Source organism: Ipomoea triloba, chromosome 4 (assembly GCF_003576645.1).
Source record: "Ipomoea triloba cultivar NCNSP0323 chromosome 4, ASM357664v1".
Lineage (NCBI taxonomy): Eukaryota > Viridiplantae > Streptophyta > Magnoliopsida > Solanales > Convolvulaceae > Ipomoea > Ipomoea triloba.
In genome coordinates, this window is record NC_044919.1 from 5,513,261 (window position 1) to 5,538,070 (window position 24,810).

Sequence of the window (24,810 nt, forward strand, 5' to 3'; positions counted from 1 at the left end):
CATCAATAGTGAACAAGTTGCCCAAGAACTGACAGCTGGTAATGTAAGCTTTGAGAAGAACAAAATCAAAGCAGCCTCTCTGACAAGCAAGTATGCCATACTCCAAAAGATTGCTCTAGTCAACTGGATGCCCTCACTCCATGAAAACACTATTAAGTGGAGTCTAGCAGAACTACTATACAAGATTGGTAAAAGAATCAAGATCAACTTTGGAGAGATTGTGCACAGCCAGATCATGAACTTAGTAGGAAATGGAACCCCCAAAGCTTCTCTAATATTCCCCAACCTGATTTACACACTGCTGGTCCAACAAGCACTCAAGCAACAGAAACCCACAATTCCAGTCAAAACACTCTCAATAACCATCAAACTAAGGAAGGGAACACACCAAAATGACTTGACAACTACCACTCCAAAGGAAGATCCAACAGATAAAACCATCCTCCTAAAATACTTCTAGAAAAAACTAAAAGAAATAGTGAAAGAAGAGAAAAGGATCACAAAGAGACATCTAGAACTCAAAGAAGAAAAAAGATGTACTACAGTGGCTGCAAGCACTAAAGAAAGACACAGAAGAAGAAATCAATCAAGAAGAAAGACAAGAAGAAGAAGAAGAGACTCAAGGAGAAAACTCAGAAGAAGAAGGTGATCAAGAAGAGAGTCAAGAAGAAAGTCAAGAAGAAGAAGAAGAAACTCAAGATGTTGAAAACTCTGTTTCAACACCTTCAGAAAATTTTTGAGCAAAAAAGGGGGAGAAGTTTTTATGTTTGGTATGTTTTTTTTTTTTTTTTTTTTTTTTTTTTTTTTTTTTTTTGTTGATATATATATATACTGTGACAATAAACTATGATATATATTCAAATTATATTCAGCCTACTTTGGATATAAGGATCTCACTATATTGGGTATAATTCCCAATTTGCCGGCAAATTATATCATGAATTAAGGTTTACCTTGCATTGTGAATCCTGGTCCTAAATGACATTCAGATTATATGTCTACGAGGTTAACATATTATGTTCAATTCCACACAAATATTAACTGAAAGCATATAATATTTTAACTGCAGACATAATTTTTGAATCAAGATCTACAATGTAAGGTGAATCCTAGTCTATGGTATAACAATTGACAGTTGTCAAAGCTGGATAATGTATTATTGCCCACAATCTGTCCCCAATTAAGAATCAACTGAACTGTACTGTATGTGCGGGGGTTTGACTAACTCTTATTGATTGATGATAGGTATCGAGTCCATGGTTCATGATATACGCTTTCGCCTTCATCTCTCCCCTAGCAAAGTACTTGTGGGATGTTGTGATCATCGGCGGAACAACCCAGACATGGTGGAACGAGTGGCGAATGTGGATGATAAAGTCCATAACAGCTTATTTCTATGGCAGCCTAGACGCAGTTATGAAGCAGATTGGTATCAGGAAAGCCAGCTTCATACCAACCAGCAAAGTTGTGGATGAAGAGCAGCTGAATAGGTACCAAAAGGGCATATTCGATTTCCAGGCATCGCCTATTTTTCTTGTCCCCTTAGTAACCTTAACCATGCTAAACATGTTGGCCTTAACCTGGGGAATTGCCAAAGTGTTGGTGGTAGGGAGGTTGAGGTTGGATGAGTTTTTTGGCCAAGTTTTTGTGTCGTTCTTCATCTTGCTGGTGAACTATCCGATTGTTGAAGGGATGTTTAGGAAGGACAAGGGGGGGATTTCACTTCGTGTTACTATGTTGTCTGCTCTACATGCTGTAATTCTCGTTACTCTTAGCTTTATTTATTTCTTGCCCATAAAAACAAAATCTCTAGCTCGCTTTGACAAGATTTGTAGAAGTGATAAAGTGTCTACGATGAATGTAACTCCTACATACTCGTTAAGATTAGATCTTATATCCTTATTCACAATTTATTACCTAGAAATAATTGAGTTACATATGTATTCTTATCCATAATCTATCACTCTGTTTTATTTCTTTCTTGTTTACTATTTGTGGATCATGGCGGTTTGAACTATAATTGAAACCTGTGAGTTTTTTTATACGGAGTACAAGTTATATACTGTAAAATACTCTAGCTTGAAGATCATATTTTGATTGATATACTTATTATAATCCTACAATGTACTCTCGAAAATAGTGACAGATATAAGAATTTGAGAGTGAGAATAGAAATTGAAAATAGAATTTGAAAGTGAAAAAATATAAGGAAATAGTACATGTACTTCCACTTTTTACTCTCAACTTTTATTTCCTCTCACAAATTTTTGATGTACACACTTTTTCTGGGACCAACCTGATGAAAATATTATCCTTATTTGTCACATCATGGAATAAAAGTGAAAGAGTAAAATTTGAGAGTGCATGTAGTGGAACTCAAAAATATATAGCCATGGGATCCGAGTATGAAGCCTGCAGACGGCATCGTGTTCCACACCGATCAGAAAGTAAAACGTAACTCCAAATCTAAAAACAAATTACAGAGCAGTAAAAGATGGATGGTCGAAATGCATTAATCAGCTCTGTGAAACAAACGCATTATTACAAACAAAAAGGGAAAGATAAAAGGCACTCATCAAACGTATGACGTTCTCTTTGATAGTTCCCATGTATTCTACTGTTTCCAGTACTGCTACTCAGTCTAATAAGTGAAAGACAAAAGTACCTTTGTAAAAAGGTTTCTACTAGATATACTCTAAATTCTACTCCATATTTTATTATTTTGAGAAAATATTATTTTTAGTTTCTCGAATATGATATATGTATTAATTTTTGTTTTTGACTATTAAAATTTTTAAATTAGGAGTATGACTATTTAATTTGTATCATATTTGGTCATTGACGTTAATTTGAAAACTCGGGACGAGAGTTAGGAAATTTTGCCTTAATCAGAATTTGGTAACTTCCATGTCAGTTGGACATCCTTAAATTGCTTTCCTAAATTATATTTATTAAGAATTTTACTTATTTCCTTGTGTATGCTTATTTTTCTTATATATATATACCCCTTGGGTCATATTGTAGATGGTTCAGATTGCAGTACAAGTGTAGTTATTCTTTAGTTACGCATGTATTCTCTCCTAAATATTTTCGCTAAGTTCTAGAGTAGTGTTGGCCAATCGAAACGGTTGTCGCGCAGCCGTAAAACCAACCATTATTGTTGTTGTTGTTGTTGTTATTATTATTATTATTATTATTATTATTATTATTTGAGTGTATAATGTCGAATGAAACTATAGTTATATCGAAAAGAAACTGTAGTTGTATTGAAAGGAAACCGCAGTGCATATGAAATGAAATTGAATATGTTATACACACCGAGTTAACAGCGTGGAACGGATATCGTTTCTTTTTATTGATCAAAATGACGTCGTTTTTATGCGTGAACCACCATGCATTGTGGATCACGGTCCACAGTAAAATTTGCGTCAAGCTGAAGCAAAGGCCAGTGGAATACATAATTAAATAATTAATATTCCATTAATGTTTGTAATGGATGAGTTGAATAGGATATATATATATTTGTGTTAAAAAAAAAAAGGATATATATATATCGCATGCATATGTTGGGTAATCACTGCATTCTCGGCTTTACAACCTTACTGAAACATTAAATCCAACCCCAAATATAGGAAGCATGTATGGGAGGCCTGGTTTAGCCACCAGTCATTCACTCAATCTTGGGCTAAACATGGTACAATCTTTTGTTTGTTTGGAGGTTCTGCCAAAAGTTTCATCCTTCTCAGGAACAAATTGGAAACCGAATCTGGTGTTGGATGCCTTAGCTTCACTCAGATTTAATTTCTGTCTTTCATATCCGGCCACCAAGTACTAATTATTAATTACCCACCACCAAACATTCAAGACTTGAAAGAAAAGCTAATCATCATACATGACTCATTAAAATGAAGACAATAATCTATTATTATTATTATTATTTTCTCATCAGCTTATATTAGACTAATTTTAAGCCCTCAGAACTCCTACCCAAGGGCCCGTGAGGATGTAAATTGCGAGTCGTCAAATCAATCATAAGTTTCCACCCCTCCCTTTACACTCTGTGCACAAAGAGTCTTCATCACCTCTAATCAATTTTTTAGACTATGGATCTCCAAAGTCCAAATAACCCCATGTCTTCGATGGAATTGAATTGAACCCACCCAGCTGTTGGAACAAGACATAGGAATGATGTATTATTATGTATATGAGTTATATATGCTTTTTTATGACAACTCTGTTAAGAGCAAATTTTATTTTTAGTCATACTCTTTTAATTTTGTCACATTACATTTAACTTTTATTTGTTTGTTGTAACCAGTATTCCGTTTAATTTATATTTTATTTTTATCATTCCATCATTAACAAAGAAGGCTACCATATAATTCTATCATTTAAACCCTTGCCTAAGGCCGTCTTAGCTCAGTGGTAGAGCGTATGGCTTTTAACCATGTGGTCGTACAGTAAATGAATTCAAAATTTAAATTTTTATACTCTGGACTACAAAAAAAAAAAATATTAAAAACATTCGAGCTTAGGGAAATGAATAAAAAAAACACCCTCGCCCTCCTTCCAAAGCCTACATGTCATTTTTTCTAAATGACAAGTAAATTGTTGCTTTGCAATTCTGACATTTCAGAATTGCACATTTTGCAATTATGTGTCTGAATTGCAAATCAGCACTTTTGGGCTTTTAAATATTTATTATTATTATTATTATTTTATTAATAAAAGAAATAATTTTTTATAAGGTGATGTAATAGTGAGACCATTTTTGAAAGATAAGAGAGAATTGTATGAATGCAGACTGAATAATAAATAATTACAAATTTAGCGATATGACATTTTGAAATTGAGAGAAAATTACAAGATAGTTTAACATGTAATTTTTATCTCTCGTAAATCCTTATTGATTGAATGATGAAATTACATGTTAGCATTCTTTGAATTAATAAATGAAAGGAAAGATAAATGAAGGAAAGTTGAAAACTATTAAGAAAAAAAACAGAAACTAGAGTACATATTTTAGTCGTTTGAAATCATTGTGTCATTGGAAAAGTAATACATTTGACATAAAACTGCAGCAGAGAGATGAGAAAGAGTTGAAACAGGACTAGGGAACATCGATCATCTGGATCTGTTTCGTAGAATTAGCAAAAGGTACAATCTGGCAGGACAATTTTGTTCCACTTTTAGCTGTGGAGAGACCAAACATAGGAGACATTTGCTACAAAAAACACCCAATTGGGCTTTCTTCTTTTGGCTTAAACAATCCTTAGCTTATAGCATCTGCACTTCTCCTTCAATCAACCCCCCCCCCCTCCCCACTACCCCTCCACCCCCCCTCCCCCTCACAACAAACAAAAATGGAGTACAAGTATTCATCATGAGATTATTTGTAGCATACATCATATAGTATCTAGTTACATGTATCAATAAAAAGAAAATTAATCAAATCTAAGTATCTACTGGATGAGACTAATTTAATTAACTGATACTGCGCCAGGTCTCATTTAACAATCGATCTAAACCCTTCTACCTAAATCAACACCTTATGATGAGTTGTCATATTTTTCGTCTAATCTCTCTCTCTCTGTACTGAAGCCTCAACAATAAATAAAAATGAGGCAATCCTAACCGAATTGATCATACAATTGGTTTGATAACCACAATTTCCAAGTTTGACTTCCTGATGGAGCTATCTATTGGCTTGAGCCGGGCAACTATGAACAACCTAAACTGGTTTATCCCATTGTGGTTCCTTTGCTAGATAGGGTTACAAAACAATATTCAACCCGAGCTCATGCATCCGATAGCCTTTCTCGTAAATCAAAGCAATAAATAAAATGTGAATTAACTAATGAATCAAAGATACACATTTTAACTTGATATAGAAATATCTAATATTTTTTTTTAACAAAATAAATGTGGATCCCCTCTTTTTGCACACAAGAATTTCTAGTTCTTATGTTGTCATCATCATCATCATTTATTCACATAGATACTAGTTAGGTTTGGATGGTCAGTCCCCCTCTATATTAAATCTTCCATCCTCCATAATAAAAGAACCCCCAACAAAAACACCCAAAATATCTACCAAGTTAAAATACTTCATTCTTGTTCATCTTCATCTTTTCATGAACCAAAAGACAGGGATGGAGAAAAACTGCTTAAGAATAAGCATCAAAGACATCAACAACACTAAGGTTAGATCAGATCCATGGGATCATCATCATCGTCATCATCATCATGGGACTATTGACAGTAGCCATTACAATAGTAATAAAGATGGAGATTTACTTGCTGGGTTTTCATGGCCTCCAAGATCTTACACATGTAGCTTCTGCAGAAGGGATTTCAGATCTGCTCAAGCCCTGGGAGGCCACATGAATGTTCATAGAAGAGATAGAGCAAGGCTGAGGCAATCACCCCCCAGAGATAATAATGGTCTCCACTCTCCTCTTCTAAACCTCAATCTTGACCCTAATAACCCTAACCCTAACCCTAACCCTAACCCTAGTTACATCTTTCCTTCAAGAAAATTTCCTTCTTGGAATCCCACATTGGTTCCCTTCATGCCACCATCTTTTCCTCCATCACCCTTAGCCTCTTCTTCTGCTCAAATAATGGCTAAAGGAAGCAAAGCTACTGAAAGTTTCCCAGTCAAAGGTCACAGCAAGAAAGAAATTGTTAGATTGGAGTTGGAGATTGGGCTGAAGGAGGACTTGGATTTGGAGCTTCGACTCTGATGCAACACTGAAGTTGAAGGAATCCCCACTTCTTAATTAAGGTTAATTTCACTTGAAAAAACTTTTTTCATCCCCAAAAATGGCCATTAAAAAGGGTTACTTCTGATGATGATTTCATTTGTGTGAAGCATTAAGTATTTTAACAGAGGCAAGCTAAGGCAAGAATAGTGGAGATGAAAAGAGGTGGATATGATGGTGCTGTGAATTGTTCCAATTTTAATATTTATTTAGTCTTTTGATGTTAGGTTCATTTGACTTAATTTCTAGTGTTGCTTCTTTAATTAAGTAGATTTATATATATGTGTGGTTCAATCTTTGATCTCCATGCTACTAAGCTATCATTAGAACTGACCTATGTATAATTGCTTCTTCAATTTAGTTGCTGTGTATATATATTCAAATAGTACGACAGTGCATTTATCAGGAATGTGATCAACATATTTAAATTACCAAGTGAAGACTAAATTAACAAATTAATTAATTGGTGTTTGGTTTAATTAATGTATGAAATTGGAATAAAAAAAGAACTCAATTCAGCTAACTGGTTGTCGCTACTTAGTGCTCTAGGTGAAGTCCGTCGACCCCTTTATGATCCTAAGGCCAATAGATAGTTCTATCAATACGTGGAGTCAAACTTGAGACCTTGTTGTCACCAAACTAACAATTCGACGACCTACGCAAATCCCTTTTTGGTTTAGTTTCCTTTTGGGTCTACCCCTTCAATTAAAATAAAACCACATTTTATTTTCTAATAGCAAATTGAAAAATGAACTTCATTGATAGATAATAATTGAAAGAAGGGTAAAATTAGTGAGCTTAACGAACCCTCTAAGTTGAGGTCAAGCACATTGTAGGGGAACAGATATGGACAATGCGACAACTATTATTAACTAATCTTGTAATCATGCAAGAGAGGGACTAGAGCGAGCTTAACAAAGTTGATCAAACCTTAAGGGATCGGAGGAAGAATCACTCAGATGCATGTTTAATAGGGGTCAGGATTGAACTCCTTTATTGGATAAAAACAAATTACTCATTGGACTAGACGTGAAAATATAATTAAGGGGTGTATTCAATTATGACTTTTATAAACTTTTAAAGACTTTTATCAACTTTAAAAGTTTGGCGGTATTCAATTTAGACTTTTAAAATTAAAATTGGATGCCTAATTTTAAAACTCCCAACTATATGATGGCCAAAAGTAGTTTAGGGATATATATTATTAAAACATGAGTAATATTGCATATAATTTCACTTTTTACTCATTAACATAAAACCCTCTAATTTAATTAATTAGAATACAAAATGAGACATATGTGGTGCAAGTTTTACTCCTTCGAAGTACGCTTAAGAGGCTATTAGGTACTTTCTCACCAATTAAAATCCTGAAAAAGTAATTCAAAGGATGTGTATTTTGGAAATCACTTTGGTGAAAAATTAATTAGTTAACATGTTTGGTGTTACCTTGAAGCTAGCTAGAGTAATTGAAAATAATTTAGGCCGTTATGTTGGCCCCTCGTGCCACCTAATAAGGCGTCAAGAGGCGGGCCTCATGGGCACACCCTGTCGCGGGGCAAGCTTGCCTGCTAATATTAATATTAATATTATATATTAATTTTTTATATGACTTTTAGCATTTGGAATTTCTAATTTTGTATTAGTTTCATTTTAGATTATCTAGACTCATCGTTGACTTTAAAATTTTGTATCAATGTTTGTTTAAAGGGTTATTTTACTTTCAATTATTAATTTTTCAGTAAAGTTAAATTTTTAAGATTTTTAGCTGGCTGGCCTGTCTGTGTGGCCTTGATGGGGACAAGGTGGGCTAACATTTTTTTGTCTGCCCTGCTTTGATAGTACTACTAAAAACATAATAATAATAATGATTAAACTCATTGAAAAATTATTAAGTGATATGTGATAAAAGTAATCAATATATGATGGATTAAATTCATCATTTTAACAATAATAGAGGAATTAAATTTACACTTCAAATAAATAAAAGACTAAATCTACAATTTGGTTATAACTAAGGAACTAAAATTATCACCATTTTCCAAAAAATAAATAAATGAATAACTTTTTAAATTGACAAACTAGTTGTATTATATTCTTTAAAACATCTTATATATATGCACTGGGAACAAGATACTCACAATAAATTAATGGAAAATAATGCATACTATAGTTCGGTATGTCCATAACCATTACAAGTAAAAAAAAATTGACAAATCGATGTGAATGATGCAAATAGAGGATGGAATATCTTAAATGCATACACAAACATGGAACCCATCTCTATCGTCACATTCAAACCTATTGACCATTGACAGCATGATGAATTGCCTCCATAGTACACACAAACATATATAGCTTTTTCCTTTTTTTTTGAAGATAATAAGAGCATCCTTATCAATGGGGTTATTTTACTATTTTTTAGGAGTTTTTGTAAGTGTGATTAGGAAAAAGAGAGTGGGAAGGGAGAGAAAAAAGAGAAAAAGAAAAAAGAAAATAAAAATAATTCTGAAAATTAAAATAAATAAATAAATAAATAAAAAGTAAGTTCAAAGTCAAAGTGTACGCCAAGCGCGAGGCGCGCACTGCATCTCTCTGTGTTATTTTTTTTTTCTGACAATAACTTGGCATTTGCAGGAGTAACAATGTATTAATTATCCCTTTCCTACATCAGTTTCAAAACTAAAAATCAGATCATTCTCCGCCATTATCCCCTCAATATCCATTGATATGGATGCCCTAAGAAAATGAATTTATTGACTTCTTTTTTGACTTTTAGCATTTGGAATTTCTAATTTTGTGCTAATTTTGTTTTAGATTATCTAAACTCATTATTGACTTTAAAATTTTGTATTAATGTATGTTTAAACTATGAATTATTTTATTTTCAATTATTAGTTTTTCAGTAAAATTAATTTCTTAAGATTTTAACTACTAATTGGGTGTTTTCAAAAAAAAAAAAAAAACTACTAATTGGCCTGTCATGACCTTGGTGGGGACAAGGTGGCTAACATTTTGTTGGTCTGCCCTGCTACCCTGCTTGATATTACTACTAAACACATAATAATAATTAAATTCATTGAAAATTATTTCTAACATTTGATTTTTCTTAACTTTTCAAGATTTTTTTTTTTAAATACACTATTACCACATGCATACAAATCGCATTTAGGGATCAAATAGGTGGCAAAAATAATCAATATATGATGGATCAAATTTGTCATTTTTGACAATAATAAAGGAACTAAATCTACACTTGAAATAAAAAAAGACTAATAATTCTAAAATTTGAGTATAACTGAGGAACTAAATATCTTATATATGCACAGGGAACAAGGTACTCGCAATAAATTAATGGAAAATAATGCATACTGTAGTTCGGTATGTCCATAACCATTACAAGTAAAAAAAAATTGACAAATCGATGTGAATGATGCAAAGAGAAGATGGAATATCTTAAATGCATGCACAAACATGGAACCCATCTCTATCGCATTCAATTCAAACCTATTGACTATTGACAGCATGATGAATTCCCTCCATAGTACACATAAACATAGCTTTTTCCTTCTTTTTTATTTTTTTGAAGATAATAAGAAAATGAAGTTGCATGTTATTAATGATTTAAGGTAGGATCGGAGGAGGTGAGGTGATGACATTTCCAAAAAACAGAGAGTTCGCATGTTCCCAACGATGTGTGGGTGTCAAATGTGATGATGCCATTTCCTTAATCAGAAGTTTTTGTTTTGGTCTTTTCAAAGCCTTACACACAACTGAATTGAATCACCCCATCTCCACTCATTAATGTTCATCCCTTATGCATTATCACTCTATAAAATAACAACAACAACAACAATAAGGAAAGAGAAAGAAGAAATAGTTATTTTCTATTTAGTTCATTTTCTTAAAAAATTGAAAATTACAAAATTATTTTTCATAAAATATTAATTATTTTAATGATGGTAATCATTATTACTATGTTAAAATAAAGTTATAAACTAAAATTTATAATAGTTATTAATGGTTTTTAGAGGACCGAGCTTACAATAAAATCAAGTTAATATAAAAAAAAAACAGTGAGGGAAATAATATTAAATTAATAGGATCAAAGACTCTCATGACAAAGTAAGTATTTACGTTACAAGGGTATATATAATTATTACAAGATAATATATTTAGGCGTAGTGGCCCAATACACTAGCCCAACCTACTGACTAGTCAATTCGGAGTTGCAACCCATAAATTAAAGACAGGCCACAAGGTTCACATTGTAGACTAGGTGGAGAAGTCAAGCTGAAGAAGGTCAAAGAGCTTATGATGTTCGATTGAAACAACCCCCCCCCCTCCCCCCCTCAATACTATGTCATGGGGCCAAAAACCAAGGTAGACGAGTGGTCTAAGATGCCCAAGAAACCAACAACTACACACCTTTCTCGTGAGGCATCAAAATTTCTTGCCAAGCCGCCCTCCACACGAACACATTTTGAAATAAGTTTGAGGAGTTCGTCAACCGCCCAACCAGTCCATCCACGTCATTATCCTATCTGTGTCGGTTGAATTAGTATAAAGATATTTCTATTTTTAAAGAATGAAATAAGTGGTTAGAGATAAGAGTATATTGTTAGGGCATACCTAACATACGACATAAATGATGGTGGGGGGGTATATTTACCATATATGCCATTAGAAGAGGGCATATTAAGCATAGACGGAATTTTGAGAAACCATATGTCACACATGTGTCACAGTCTCCGGATGCTGAAGTATCATTACATATGAATAAATAAACTCACAAATGGACCACACAAATATTCTTTAATATTATGGATTCCCTTATAGAGAATAGAAAAAATAATACGGAGTAATAATTAGTGAGGTTCAACTCATAATAAAAGGTTCTAGTCTAAAAAATTTTACTACTTGCGCAAATTCTTGAGGCTTGAATTGATACTAATTATTATACTCTAAAGATATAAAAAGTATGTCTTACGTGCAATTCATTATCATTGTTACACTTTCTTTATTCATATCTTCACTTCAGCACAAAATCTCTTATACTGGGTTTGACTCCCATGGGTTTAATGGACTTCTATAATAGTTAATGGACTCTATATAATATGGGCTGCTAAAAGCGTATACAAATACCGTGCCCAAAGCTGAAAATGGGGCAAATTATACCCAATCGTTATATCGTTGACCAAGTTCCACAGTGTATTGTGGACTCTGGTCTAATACACAGAATTCATGTTTATAATACACATACGAATAAACACGATATAGTGAACATGAATTCTGTGTATTATATAACTGATGACACATAAACACTTAACATAATACACAAAATTCATGTTCACAATGCACAAAATTCATGTTTATTATATCGTGTTTATGTGTATATATTATGAACATGAATTCTGTGTATCATGAAGTCAAATCATGTGTATTGGACCAGGGTCGTCCACAATGCACTGTGGACCCTGGTCCACGATATAATTTGCCAATTATACCATGGATCAAGGTCTACATTGCATTGTGGATCCTAATTTAAAATGACATTAAGATTATGTGTTGCAGTTAACAGATTATGTGCGTGTAAATAAATTGAAGACATAGATACATATTATATTAACTGCATACTCCGTATCTGTATTTAACATATTATGTGTATGTAGTTAATATGCATATAATTTATTAACTACATACACATAATTTTTGGACCTGAATCCACAATGCAAGATGGACTTGGTCTATGATATAACAATTGTGAAAATGGCATCTTTCTGGATTTTGAAACAATTTTTTTTAAAACTCGACCATATAATATTAGTTCATCCGAAGTAATTAAAATAGTGGAAGTTAAAAAGGGGAATTCACTTGTGTTATTATCATTGATGATGATGCACTTCCATTTGTCTACATTATATTGTAGTTGTCTGTGAAAATCGAAAACTAACGACTACTAAAAGAGACGAAAAGTTTGGATTGTTTCTGAAAATACGAGATAGGGTAGGGGAAGTCATGCACTAGATGATCAGCAGAATGTTTCATTTCACTATAATCTTAAACATAAGACTACAAAAAGGTAATGTTTGTAAATATGTGCTTGCAGATCCATATTGCTGAGACCAGACAACAACTAACACTAACCTCAACGGACCAAACAAAATATGCGGTTACTAGATGGTACGGTCTATGCATGATTCACTTTTTAAATGCCTACCTCCGTCCTAAAATGGTTGTCTGATTCGTTTAACGAGGCTTGACTGAAGTAATTTTTAATCCAAGTTTTCATAATATTAAGTTTAGCATTAATATATAAAATTTATATATTTAGAAACTACATTAAAAGTACTATTAATAAACACAAAAAATTAAATTTAAAAATAATAAAAAATTACTAAAGAAAATAAACAAAGAAGAAAGAGTTGGTTTGACCAATGAATAGTAAATAAGACAGGTAAAATGGGACAGAGGGAGTACATTACTATACCTTCTAATTAACGATCTCAAAGGGGCATCCATGCATTTATATGTTGTCTTGCATACACATTATACTATAACAATGACACAACTTTTATTCATGTTGCTCCGATTCGTGTCAGGACCAAACGCTTATCATTACTTCAGAAGTTATAACGAAAGCATAACTTTATTTTCTTATACTTGCTCCCTCACACCACATACTAGCATGGTCTGCTCTAATGCTAATTGCCCTATCTTACCATTATCCCTTGGTAACCACATGGTTCTGAGTTCGACTGTCTTCAAGTGAGAATGACTTATTGGCCTTCTCGGTTTGTGCTAATTAGCTACGAACGACCTTTGCTAGTTTACGTTATTGTGGTCCTTTGCTAATTAGGGTCACAAGCAGATTTCACCGAAAACGCACCTTTGGGTAGTGGCGATAGGCTTTTCAGTAAATAAAAAATCTTATCATTATACAAAAAAATTATAGCTAATAGTAGCAATCAATTAGTGTCGCGATGGCAGAATATTGGACTTCATTTAAACTAAAAGTGGATACATAATAAGATTGAATTGGGTTATAACAACTGTCGTCTGGTAGGGCTAATTTGATTGTGAGACAAGGTCGTTAACGCGTAGGGCGCCGTCTCAATATGGAAACGCAAAGGAATCTGCAAGAGGAATGAATTTTTCTTCACTTTCTAGTTAAGGTTGGCAATAGCTAGCATTGGTTAAATCTGAGATTAAACAAATTCACTCGTTGAAAGCTGGAAGTGTAACATCAACATGCACTTCTAAAATGACTTGGTCAAAGATTACTTGGGCTAGATGAAGAAATTCATAGTTTGTAGTCAAGAACACTATTGAGATTTTTACTAAGATCATATATAATTTACTCAGTAATATGTTGAGAGTATTCTAGATTTAGCTACAGTATTATTTAACAAAGTCTGTTATAAAAACAAGTTATAAATTAAGTCACATTTATATTGGCCCACTCAACGTTGAGGAATATATACTAGGGTGTAAGTGCGATATTGAGAAAACTTTTCACTCTTAGGGACTTCTGACTTAATCAGAGAGCAAAAGTTATATATATACCACAAGGTTTTTGGCATCAATTTTTTAATCCAATATAAAAAGAACTTAGTTTTGCTGTATACAATAAATATATACTCCGTACAATGTATTACAACTAACAAATAAATACATAATAATCAACAATTACTACACTATAGTACTTTTCAATATAAAAATAAGTGAACAAATATATATAAGCTTTGTTTCCATCTTATATTTCAACCCTATATACCAAATGGTATATTGGTATTTGCTCTGCTTGGTCACACTGCTAGCTAGCAATTGCTAAGCAAAAAGTGAAAAATTAGCCTCTCTCTCTCTCTCTCTCTCTCTCTCTCTCTCTCTCTCTCTCTCTCTCTCTCTCTCTATATATATATATATATATATATATATATATATATATATATACACATACGTAGTATATTTCAACTCAATGCGTATAGTGCTTCCGGTGCAGATTCACCATCAGTATCCATAAATGCACCATATAGTATTCGAAAATGCACCACAATGAATTACAACAATGCACCACAAAACGCACCGCACACCAAAAAGATTCACCAAACCTCACCACACTTAATGGTGTGTTTATGAACACTTTATGGTACATATATGCGTATTTAATGGTGAGTGACCGCATGGGAAGCACTGTTCACAAGTGAACTTGACCATATATATAATATATCAAATAAAATCATGTATGTCTCAATTATAGTTTTATACAATTTTTTTTAATAAAATATTAAAATGTATAGAATACATCTAACCAACCCCTAGGCTGGCCCCAAGTCCTGCAAGAATTCCTATTAAAACGTATGGAATATATTAGAATATTGAAGTTGCAACGTCGAAGCCGGCCAGGACTATAAAAATACATAAAGAAAACTACAAATAAACAATAATCCTTTTTATTAAAACCCTAGCTAAAAACTACTTGACTGTAAACGATAAAGCTCACAAAACTAGTAATCACACTTACTACCTAGACTTCCCCAAGAAACCACGTATTTACCTTTACCTTAAACAACATCGGAGCTCCAAAACTCCCCTGTCGGCCCGATCGATATGAGCATCATCGCCGCCGCCGCAACTACTGATCTCAACAACCATTCCGACACGTCAAGCGGCGACGAGGCGGATCGCCGCCGTGGAACGGAGAAACCCGCCGCCGCTGTGGGCCGGTCCTACGAGTGCACGTTTTGCAAGCGTGGGTTCACTAACGCGCAGGCCCTGGGAGGCCACATGAACATTCATCGCAAGGACAAATTGAAGGCCAAGCAAAAATCTAATAATAATAATATTCCTCTTCAACAACAACAAGGATCTTCACCCTCAAGCTACCTCGTACAAATTCCGACCGACCAACAACGTTTTTATCCGTCTCCGAGGCCACAAGTACAACACGTGGGGTACCTGTTTTACCCTAGCTACCACCAGCAAGTTGTCGGTCCAAACGACGGCGTTTTGAAGGCGGAGAGTTTAGGGCTGCATGGGGATTTAAATTTAATGGGTGCGAATCTTACACTGAGGATTGGTCCTCAAAGGGAAGAAGATGGGGGAGAAAGGCTAAGCAAGAAGGAAGAATTGGAGGAAAATGATGAAGTGGATTTGGAGCTTCGACTCGGCCATCACAAGTATTCCTAATTATACTCAAAACCTCTCCTTTGTTTCCTAGCTTTATACATATATACACGTTGAAGAAAGGGTACGTAGTCTTCAAATTGCTTCAATTCAAACAAATTTGTGCATATACATACATGTATTGCACACGCACACATTCATATGAGTTTTGGTGTGGCTGTGTGTGTGTATCTATGTTTTTTTTTTCTTTCTGTATTTTGATTGATTCAAGTTCTATATATATATATAGTTTATTTCATCCTTCAGTCTATTGTTTGACATGCTGCAGGTTTCTATGCTTTTATGTTGTCATTGCATAAACGATTTTCCACATATATCATCACATTTTTTGCACATGGGATTGAGTTTGAACATGATACATTATATTCAATGAGCAATATAATATAATGCTAGTCATTTCTCCAAAAACTTTTCTTTTTTTTAAATTTGATTAGACACTGTAGAGTCAGTTAATTCATGATGAGCATTCAATGAGTTAAGCAAGGCCACCTCATGAGGAAATTTAAGAGGGGTAAAAAGTATTTTTCTACGTATATCTCAAAGACTCCATCTTCTATTACTCTTGAAATCATTTTTATTGAAAAGGTTAAGAAAAATCATGTAGTTTTCAACTTATTAGGGCCAAATTAAGATCCACCAATCACTATGTATATATATTACAATCTTTTGTTATTTAACATATATAGCATACTCATTTTGTTATTGCATTGTAAGATTTTCAAAATGGTTATATATAATATTTTTTATAGTAAATATGGTAAAATCTTTGTATGTTTCTATTCTTTGGAACCCTAATATACCATAATAAGCAATTTCTGTTTTTTTTTTTTAAAGATAATAATAAGTAATTTCTAAAGCACCAATTTGCATATACACCTTTTACACCCAAGTACAACCAAACATGGTATAACTAGTTTCACCTATACCTAGTGCCGATCTATCTGTCCGCAATGAGTATTGTAAACTTTTTTTGTGGGGCGAACTGAGTAACCCAGTAGTTAGTCAGACAATTAATTTGTTTATCACAATATTCAAAATTTGACTCTCTATGCGAGCTATTTCTTAGTTTGAGCTTTCATCTAGAGTTAGCATTTGAGGTGCGGATATAGATTTTATGCAAATCAAAGTACTATAAACTTTTCCCATAATATAAGTGATATATTCTTCATTACTATAACTTGTTCACTCTTCAAATAATTATCATTTGGGAGAAAAAACACATACAAACGCATCCGAATTAAATGCCCTTTTCACAAACATAGATATATGAGCTAGGAAATTCCTAGCCGCTGGCCATTTTTGTTTTAATCTTGTGACAAAATCGTCGTAGCCTAATTGTAGTACGTAAAGAGCACTATCATATCATAGTAAAGTAACAATGTTTGGTTTTATCAAGAACCACTTAGCACGTATGGGCATCCACTAGAAGCACACTACTCTTGTTGATAAATTTGGATGTAGTATTATGAGCCTTCAATTTCTGAGGAATTTGTTATAGGATACCCCGATGGTTCTTAGTTAAGGAATCTTCGACGCGTAGGTTAGTTCTTAGTGTTTTTCTCCATGATATATGCATGCAACACGCACACACTAAGGATAACCTTGAAAATTCTACTGCTAAAGTGTCCTTATTAATAATCATACTTAGTGGTTTAAATTAGTATTTTCCTGTAATGCTCAATCACTCGGGCAGTGGATAATGATTCTTGATTTTAGTTTTAACTTGTATGGTTGTCTTATTGATGAGATGATGATGATGATCATATCATACTATGTGTGTGTATATATACTATGGATTTTGCAACAAGTTTTGATAACATTGTATACAGTTTCCAGATTGGGATTACAATATAATAAACCAATTCAAAATGGTATAATATAATAAAAGTTACTTGGATAAAGTAGAACTAGTACGAAGTGTCAAACTAAGCTACTTATTAATTAGTGTGGATAAAAAGATGATTTGAAGAAACTAGGCCGTGTTTATCGATTTACCACAGTTTCATGTTTTTTAGTTATATAAGAATCTTCAATGGCTTTGATATATGATTGGACTAGTACATAGTACCCTAACATCTGTCTAACGTAATATCAACCTTGATTATAATAAGATTCGAACTTGAACTTTCTATTGTACTATGTGCTGCATTATATTATTCTAAGTACTTGAATTTTGTTTATAACTTGACAAGATTCCCCTAGGAACTCACTCCAATAATCCAATCTATAATTTGAAATGATATGATACCACCTTTACTTTACTGGTTTTAATATAGTTTTCACCATAATTATCTATTGAGTGAGACATTACCACATAAATTTTATCATTTCTTGGCTCTATATGGATGATGAAAAAAAATTCCTAAGATACTAATAACTCAATTGTTGTACAAGTGTCTTTCTTAACAAGAATTACTTATCTATTTATATCGTGGACGTCCACAGTGCACTGTAGACTTAACATAATACATATATACATAAACACGGTATTTTAAAATAAATACATACAGAGCATGTGTATTATGTTATGAATTTATGTGTCTTCATCTATATAATTCTGCATATTATGAATTTTAATTCCATAATGTGTATGTGTATTATGTTAGGTGTTTATGTGCCATCATTATATAATTCTATGCATTATGAACATGAATTTTGTACCTTATGAAGTCAAATTCTGTATATTGAATCAGGATCCACGGTGGCTTAGTCCACAATATAATGATTGCCAATTGTTATGTCATGGACCCGGGTCTATGTTCACAATTTCATAACTTTATGTTCATAATTTCAAAATCCATGTTTACAATTTCAAAACTCCATGTTCACAGTTTTATAACTTCATGTTCACCATTTCATAAATTCGTGTTCACAACTTCATAGTTCTACGTTCACAATTTTATAACTCTATGTTCACAATTTCATAAATCTATGTTCAACAGTATCAAAACTCTATGTTCAACAGTACAACACAATTTTTGAATCTATATAACAAAATTGTGAATATAGAATTCAAACGTTGTGAATATTGAGTAATGTACTTTTGTATATTGAGTTCTAAAATTGCGAACATACAGTTCTAAAGTGTGAACATACAATCATTATTGTGTGGACCATGGTCCACATAGCTGTGTGGACCATACTATCAAATAATGCACATTCAATATAAAAATAATGTACATTCAGTATAAAAATAATGTACATTATATTCAGGGGATGTACATTATTTTTGTACTGAATGTACATTATTTTTATAATATAAAAACAATGTACATTTAGTACATTAAAAATGTACATTTTATTATGGTCGACACAATAATTTGCCGTGAACATAGACCCAGGTCCATCTTGCAAGGTGGACCTGGTTCCATAGCATAATTTGCCAATGATTATTGCCTTTCAAACTAAAACAAACAAATTTGTCCCTTTCAAAAAAAAAAAACAAACAAACAAACAAACAAATTTGTTCAATAAAACTTGAACCAATTTTATGTGACGGATCTTTTAACCATTACACACATAATACGGCCCAAAGACAAGCTGTCAGGAGAAGATCTAAATTAAAGCCCAAATGCCTTTGTCGGCCCAAATTGAAAAACATCATTATCTTTGTCATCTGACGCCACCGCGGTCCAATTGTTTTACCATGGACTAAGGTCCACCTTGTGTGGTAAATCTTAGTCTAAAAATTATGTGTTTACAATTAATATATTATATACATTCAGTTAATAAATTATGTGTCTACGCAGTTAACATATTATATTTATGTAGTTAACATATTATGTGTCTTCAATTTATTTATAAATTAAACACATAATCTATTAACTACAGACACATAATATATTAATTAAATGAACATAATTTGAATGTCATTTTGAATCAAGATTCACAATGCAAAGTGGACCCTAATTCATGGTATAATTTTCCACAACAAGTCGCTCCCATCAACTCTCTCTCTGGCCAGTCGAATATAAAATCATAAATTTAATTAAATTCTAGTAAAAAAAATTATAATGACATATTTTATAATTTCTCGTGTTTTGTAAAATTATATATATTATGCTTTATAAATTCTACTCTCTCTTTATATATACTAGTATTTTCGCTCATGCGTGGCACGGAATGGATTTGTTATAATATTTTAAGAATATTTGGATCGATATACAATTATATAAATTATAACATCGAATATTGTATAGCGCAATTGATGAAATTGGTTGGATCAATTATGTTGTCTGGTGTTTTCCTTGCTTGAATTAGAGCAAATAATTGTTCAATTACCGGTGCGATGCACAAATAAATTTTTTATTATATATTTAGATAATAAAAATAAAGAAAATTATTTAAAAAATTCTAATATTGACCGTGTACATTTATTTGATTATAAGATTAGTGCAAAAGTATAACTCAATTAATTGAAATATATGTGACTTGTTTGTCTACAATTATCTTAAAAAGATCGATATGTAATATGACTTATGTAATTATATTATTACTAAAATAAATATGAGAAAAATGAGAAATAATTTAATTATAATTATTATAAAAATAAATTCAACGACCAGTGTTATTATCATAATAATTATTAGGCAACTATTATTAGTCAATTACACTAATATATGTGCAATTATACTTTTATACCTTAAGTATATTAATTTTCACCCTATCGCATTTAGTTTTTCTTCCTCCTTCATATTTGAATGAATTAATTGTAACTATTATAAAAAATCTAACAGTCATGTTTAATTAATTTTTTTTAAGTTTTTAAATAATTTTCAGTCAATTAGTAATATCCATTCCCTTTTTCAATTTGCCTAATTTTCATTTTCCATTATGATTTTTTTATATTTTCAATCAATTAGTAAAATCAGTTTTCTTTTTCATTTTCTCTTTAATATTGTTTGGGCGGAATTTCACAAAGGATGACTGACTCGGGAGAAAGCCATATACAATTGACCCTGACTAAAGACCGATTTTTTTAGCAATAACCCAATGTGAGTTAGTGTTTGGCCTTAGCTTTTGTTTATAGTCATGACATATGCAAATATCAATGAGAATTGTTCATGCTGGAACTTGAAGGACAATCAGTGGTTCTGCCAAATCAACATTATAGTAAGGCAAGACAGAATCCACGTGCTCCTCCCATAGAGTAACAGTGAGCCGACTACCCCTGAGTAGTGAAAACAACAATGAGCATGATGATGCCTAAATTTATACTTAAACAAATCAAAAAGACATCCAAACAAACACATACTAAGAGTCTTCAATGACAAAATCAATCAACCTTTGAGGATTTGAATTAACTTGGACAACTTTTTGCTCATTAATGAATACAACACGGCCAATCAAATCTGCAAAAAACCAAACAAAAGATTTGCAATAAATGACCTTTTGTATCCTATATTGCGAAACTAAAATTTATATATTTTGTAGCAACTAAATATTTAAAGTATTAATAAGGATGCATGTATATTTAATATTATTTTGGTCTGATAAAATGTTTCTTGACAAAAGATTTACAATTGACATTCATGAATGTATACTATTAGAAATTTAGTATAACAAAAAGAAATAAAAACACCAAAAAAAAAAAAAAAGAAATAAAAGCACATCTAGTATAGAATAAGATTTAAAGAAGAATTTACAAATTAGCAATTTAGCATATTGCTATCCACTCCTTCGGGAGCCTTCAATGTTTCTTGAACTTAACCACAAACTCTTTAGGGATTTGTAAATGGATACAAGTTCTCTGAAGAAAGAAAAAAAAAATATTGTAATGCTCTCCAGGTGCAAATATTAAATATGGCTACAGTGTTCACTACAAAATGTCAACCACCGCAAAATTTACACAACCTTTTTTCCTCTAATTCATAGAACAAAATTCGGCCACGATATAGTCACAATCTGCTCTCCCTAATTTATATACACTTTTAAACTTAATAGCATTTACTTGGGAGTCATGGAGTAAGCACTCCAGTGTGTGTTGGTTGATTGTGGAATGTGAATATTCCCTTGACAAATAACAATGCATTAGCCGGAGTCTAATACAACTCCTTCTCGTCTTGGGAGATAGGTCGGAAGCAGAGACAAAAACAGACCCCATTAGTGAAAGAACAACATTGTTGAAAGATTTGCGTGACAATATCGTTTTACTATTTCGATTTGTGTGAGTAGGTTATAAAATTTCTAATTGATGAATGTATTTATAATACGAATTGACGGAGGAATTGTAGTATACGAATTGTATTGGAATTGTAGTATAGGAATTGTAGAATAGTAGACTTCATTTTGTAGTATTGGATTTCGTGTTTTAATAGCAGATTTATTTGATACGAATTGTATTGGAATTGTAGTATAGGAATTGTATTGTTTTAATATTATTCTATTGTTTATACGAATTGTATTGGAATTGTAGTATAGGAATTGTATTGTTTTAATATTATTCTATTATTTTAATTGTTTTAATGTACAATATTTTGGGCGGGAAGGAAGATTTCGTTTTGGAGGATTTTGTTTTTATGTATATAAAGATTACGCAAACCATAATATTAGGAATTCTATTTGAATTTACAATTGTATTAGGGATAAGAATTGTATTACCATATTTTACAATATTACGCAAACCATAATATTATAGGTCTGTTTTGGGAGGGAAGTTAAAACTGAGGATATTGTTTTTGTTAATAGTATAGATTTAGAAAAATATAAAGTATAATTTAACAAGTAATTTTTAAAAAAATAAATTTAATATTAAATATATACAATGATAAATCATCATTAGCAGATAGGTTCGTTATGACTTATGAGATAGGTTTATATATAGATAGATTTTTTTTAGTACTTCCAATTTTGTTACAATGCAAAGTATCTGTTCATAACTACTTTTTTAATCTACTGAATCGTAAAGAGTCAATATTCTCCACAATTTTTTATATGGGAGAGTAACTTGATGTCACTAGAACACAAGTTCCTTGACTATATATAGAGTTTTGAATTTGGAGGGGATGTCGCTGTATTACAGACCGTAATTTCTCTCATCGTACCATTGGTGTTGGAATCCTGAACCAACGTAGAATTTGACTTAGGAATAGTAGAAAAACAACAATAATGATTATGTTCTGTGTTTAGTAAAAAGTAACACTTCCATGCATCTTACGGTTTACATTTCATGCTTTTATTGGATAAGGTAAATGACAAAAATTGGATAATTAATAATAAATAAATATTAAATGAATAAGATGTTGGATCGCAAATGTCTTTTTTGTTAGTAATAAAAATGATACTAGAAATTGGGTTGGAGCACAAGCCCAAGATACATTTGAGGCCATCGAGAGTTATTACAATGCTCAGACCAACTAGACTAGCTGCCTAGAATAGAATAAAGTTAGTGGAAACCAATTGAAGTCAAATGCTCGTTTAGAAAATTATGATGCTTGCACAAAATAGACCTCCTATTTATAGTTGTAAAAAAACCTTCGATGATGAGAAATCAATAGATTTTGCCCCTCAATCATCCTCAAACACTTGTACCATGTCTCAGATGCATCGGACACCAACGACAACTTATCCTCATTACCTCATTGTACCCCAATAATCGTCGATAGAGGCCAGGTTAATGCTCACCCCCAATAATCGCCAATAAGGGCCAAGTTAATGCTCGCCAATAGGGGCCAAGTTAATGCTCCCTGTCACTGTTCTTATTGGGCGGCTTCAGACAACTTATCCCCATTACCTCACTGTACCCCAATAATCGCCAATAGGAGCCAAGTTAATGACCTCTAATAGGAACCAAGTTAACGCCCTTTATCACTGTTCACCTGTCACTGTTCTTATTGGGCGGCTTCAGACAACTTATCCTCATTACCTCACTGTACCCCAATAATCATCAATAGGAGCCAAGTTAATGCCCCCAATAGGAGCCAAGTTAATGCCCCCTGTCACTGTTTTTATTGGGCGGCTTCAGACTGACAGTAAACGACATTACACGATAATATGAATGGCCACTGAAAACTCGCAACCACCCACCATGCCCCACAACTAGACTAAGCACCAAGGTGACCCACCCCTCTCTTCCCCACATTTCAACCCTAAATTTCTTGCATCCTTTCACTTTAACCTCACATTCCCTATTACTCAGTCCAATTTCACCTTAATTAATTCTTTTAGCTTCAGAAATTAGTCTTAGACCTATGGGCCAACCACCAACATCTTTAACCTCAAATTCCCAATTACTCAGTCCAATTTCACCTTAATTCTTTTAGTTTCTAAAATTAGTCTAAGACCTAATGGGCCAACCACCAACATTTGTGGATGTAGTGATGAACTCTCTCTCTCTCTTTTTTTAATACTATTGACTCTATTAGAATGTAGTATCTGTTTAACGCTCCCATTAGAGGATTGAACCTATGAGCTCTCACTTGGGAGGGCCACAACTATGCCGCTTAACCATAAAGCCTTTGACATAAATTGTTAATTCAATCACATTTAAATTACTTCAATTAAATCGATTTATAATTTCAATGGAGGCCGGGACTAGTTTTATTTTTAATTTTATACTCCCTCTGTCTCATTTTATTTGTCCTACTTACTATTCATTGGTCAAAGCAACTCTTTCTTCTTTGTTTATTTTCTTTATTATTTTTTTACTTGTTTTTAAATTTGATCTTTTGTGTTTAATAGTACTTTTAGTGTAGTTTCTAAATATATGAATTTTGTATATTAATATTAAATTTAATATTATAAAAAATTTAATTAAAAATAACTTCAGTCAAGCCTCGTTAATTGAACCAGACACATAAAATAGAACGGATGGAATATATTTTAAATAAATTTGCACTTTTAGTTCCCTAGCATAATAACCGAC

General features: G+C 32.5%; 3 protein-coding genes across 3 annotated transcripts in view; all 3 read left to right on the plus strand.

Moving 5' to 3' along the window:
• LOC116017714 (cellulose synthase-like protein G2) overlaps positions 1-1,986 on the plus strand; it is a 5,523-nt gene extending 3,537 nt beyond the window's left edge. Inside the window, exon 8 of the mRNA XM_031258342.1 lies at positions 1,246-1,986. Within this exon, the coding sequence (XP_031114202.1) occupies positions 1,246-1,956 (711 nt within the window). The 3' untranslated portion in view covers positions 1,957-1,986. The remainder of the gene's footprint in view (positions 1-1,245) is intronic.
• Positions 1,987-6,152: 4,166 nt separating this feature from the next.
• On the plus strand, positions 6,153-6,746 carry LOC116015018 (transcriptional regulator SUPERMAN-like). The gene has a single exon (XM_031254999.1). The coding sequence runs from the start codon at positions 6,153-6,155 to the stop codon at positions 6,744-6,746; it is 594 nt and encodes a 197-aa protein (XP_031110859.1).
• Positions 6,747-15,371: 8,625 nt separating this feature from the next.
• LOC116015022 (zinc finger protein GIS-like) lies at positions 15,372-15,950 on the plus strand. The gene has a single exon (XM_031255004.1). It carries the CDS (start codon positions 15,372-15,374, stop codon positions 15,948-15,950), a length of 579 nt encoding a protein of 192 aa, XP_031110864.1.
• Positions 15,951-24,810: the final 8,860 nt, after the last annotated feature.

What these genes read in the sequence shown, in the direction of transcription:
- LOC116015018 (XM_031254999.1), top strand. Translation starts at nt 6,153, where the DNA reads ATGGAGAAAAACTGCTTAAGAATAAGCATCAAAGACATCAACAACACT.
- LOC116015022 (XM_031255004.1), top strand. Translation starts at nt 15,372, where the DNA reads ATGAGCATCATCGCCGCCGCCGCAACTACTGATCTCAACAACCATTCC.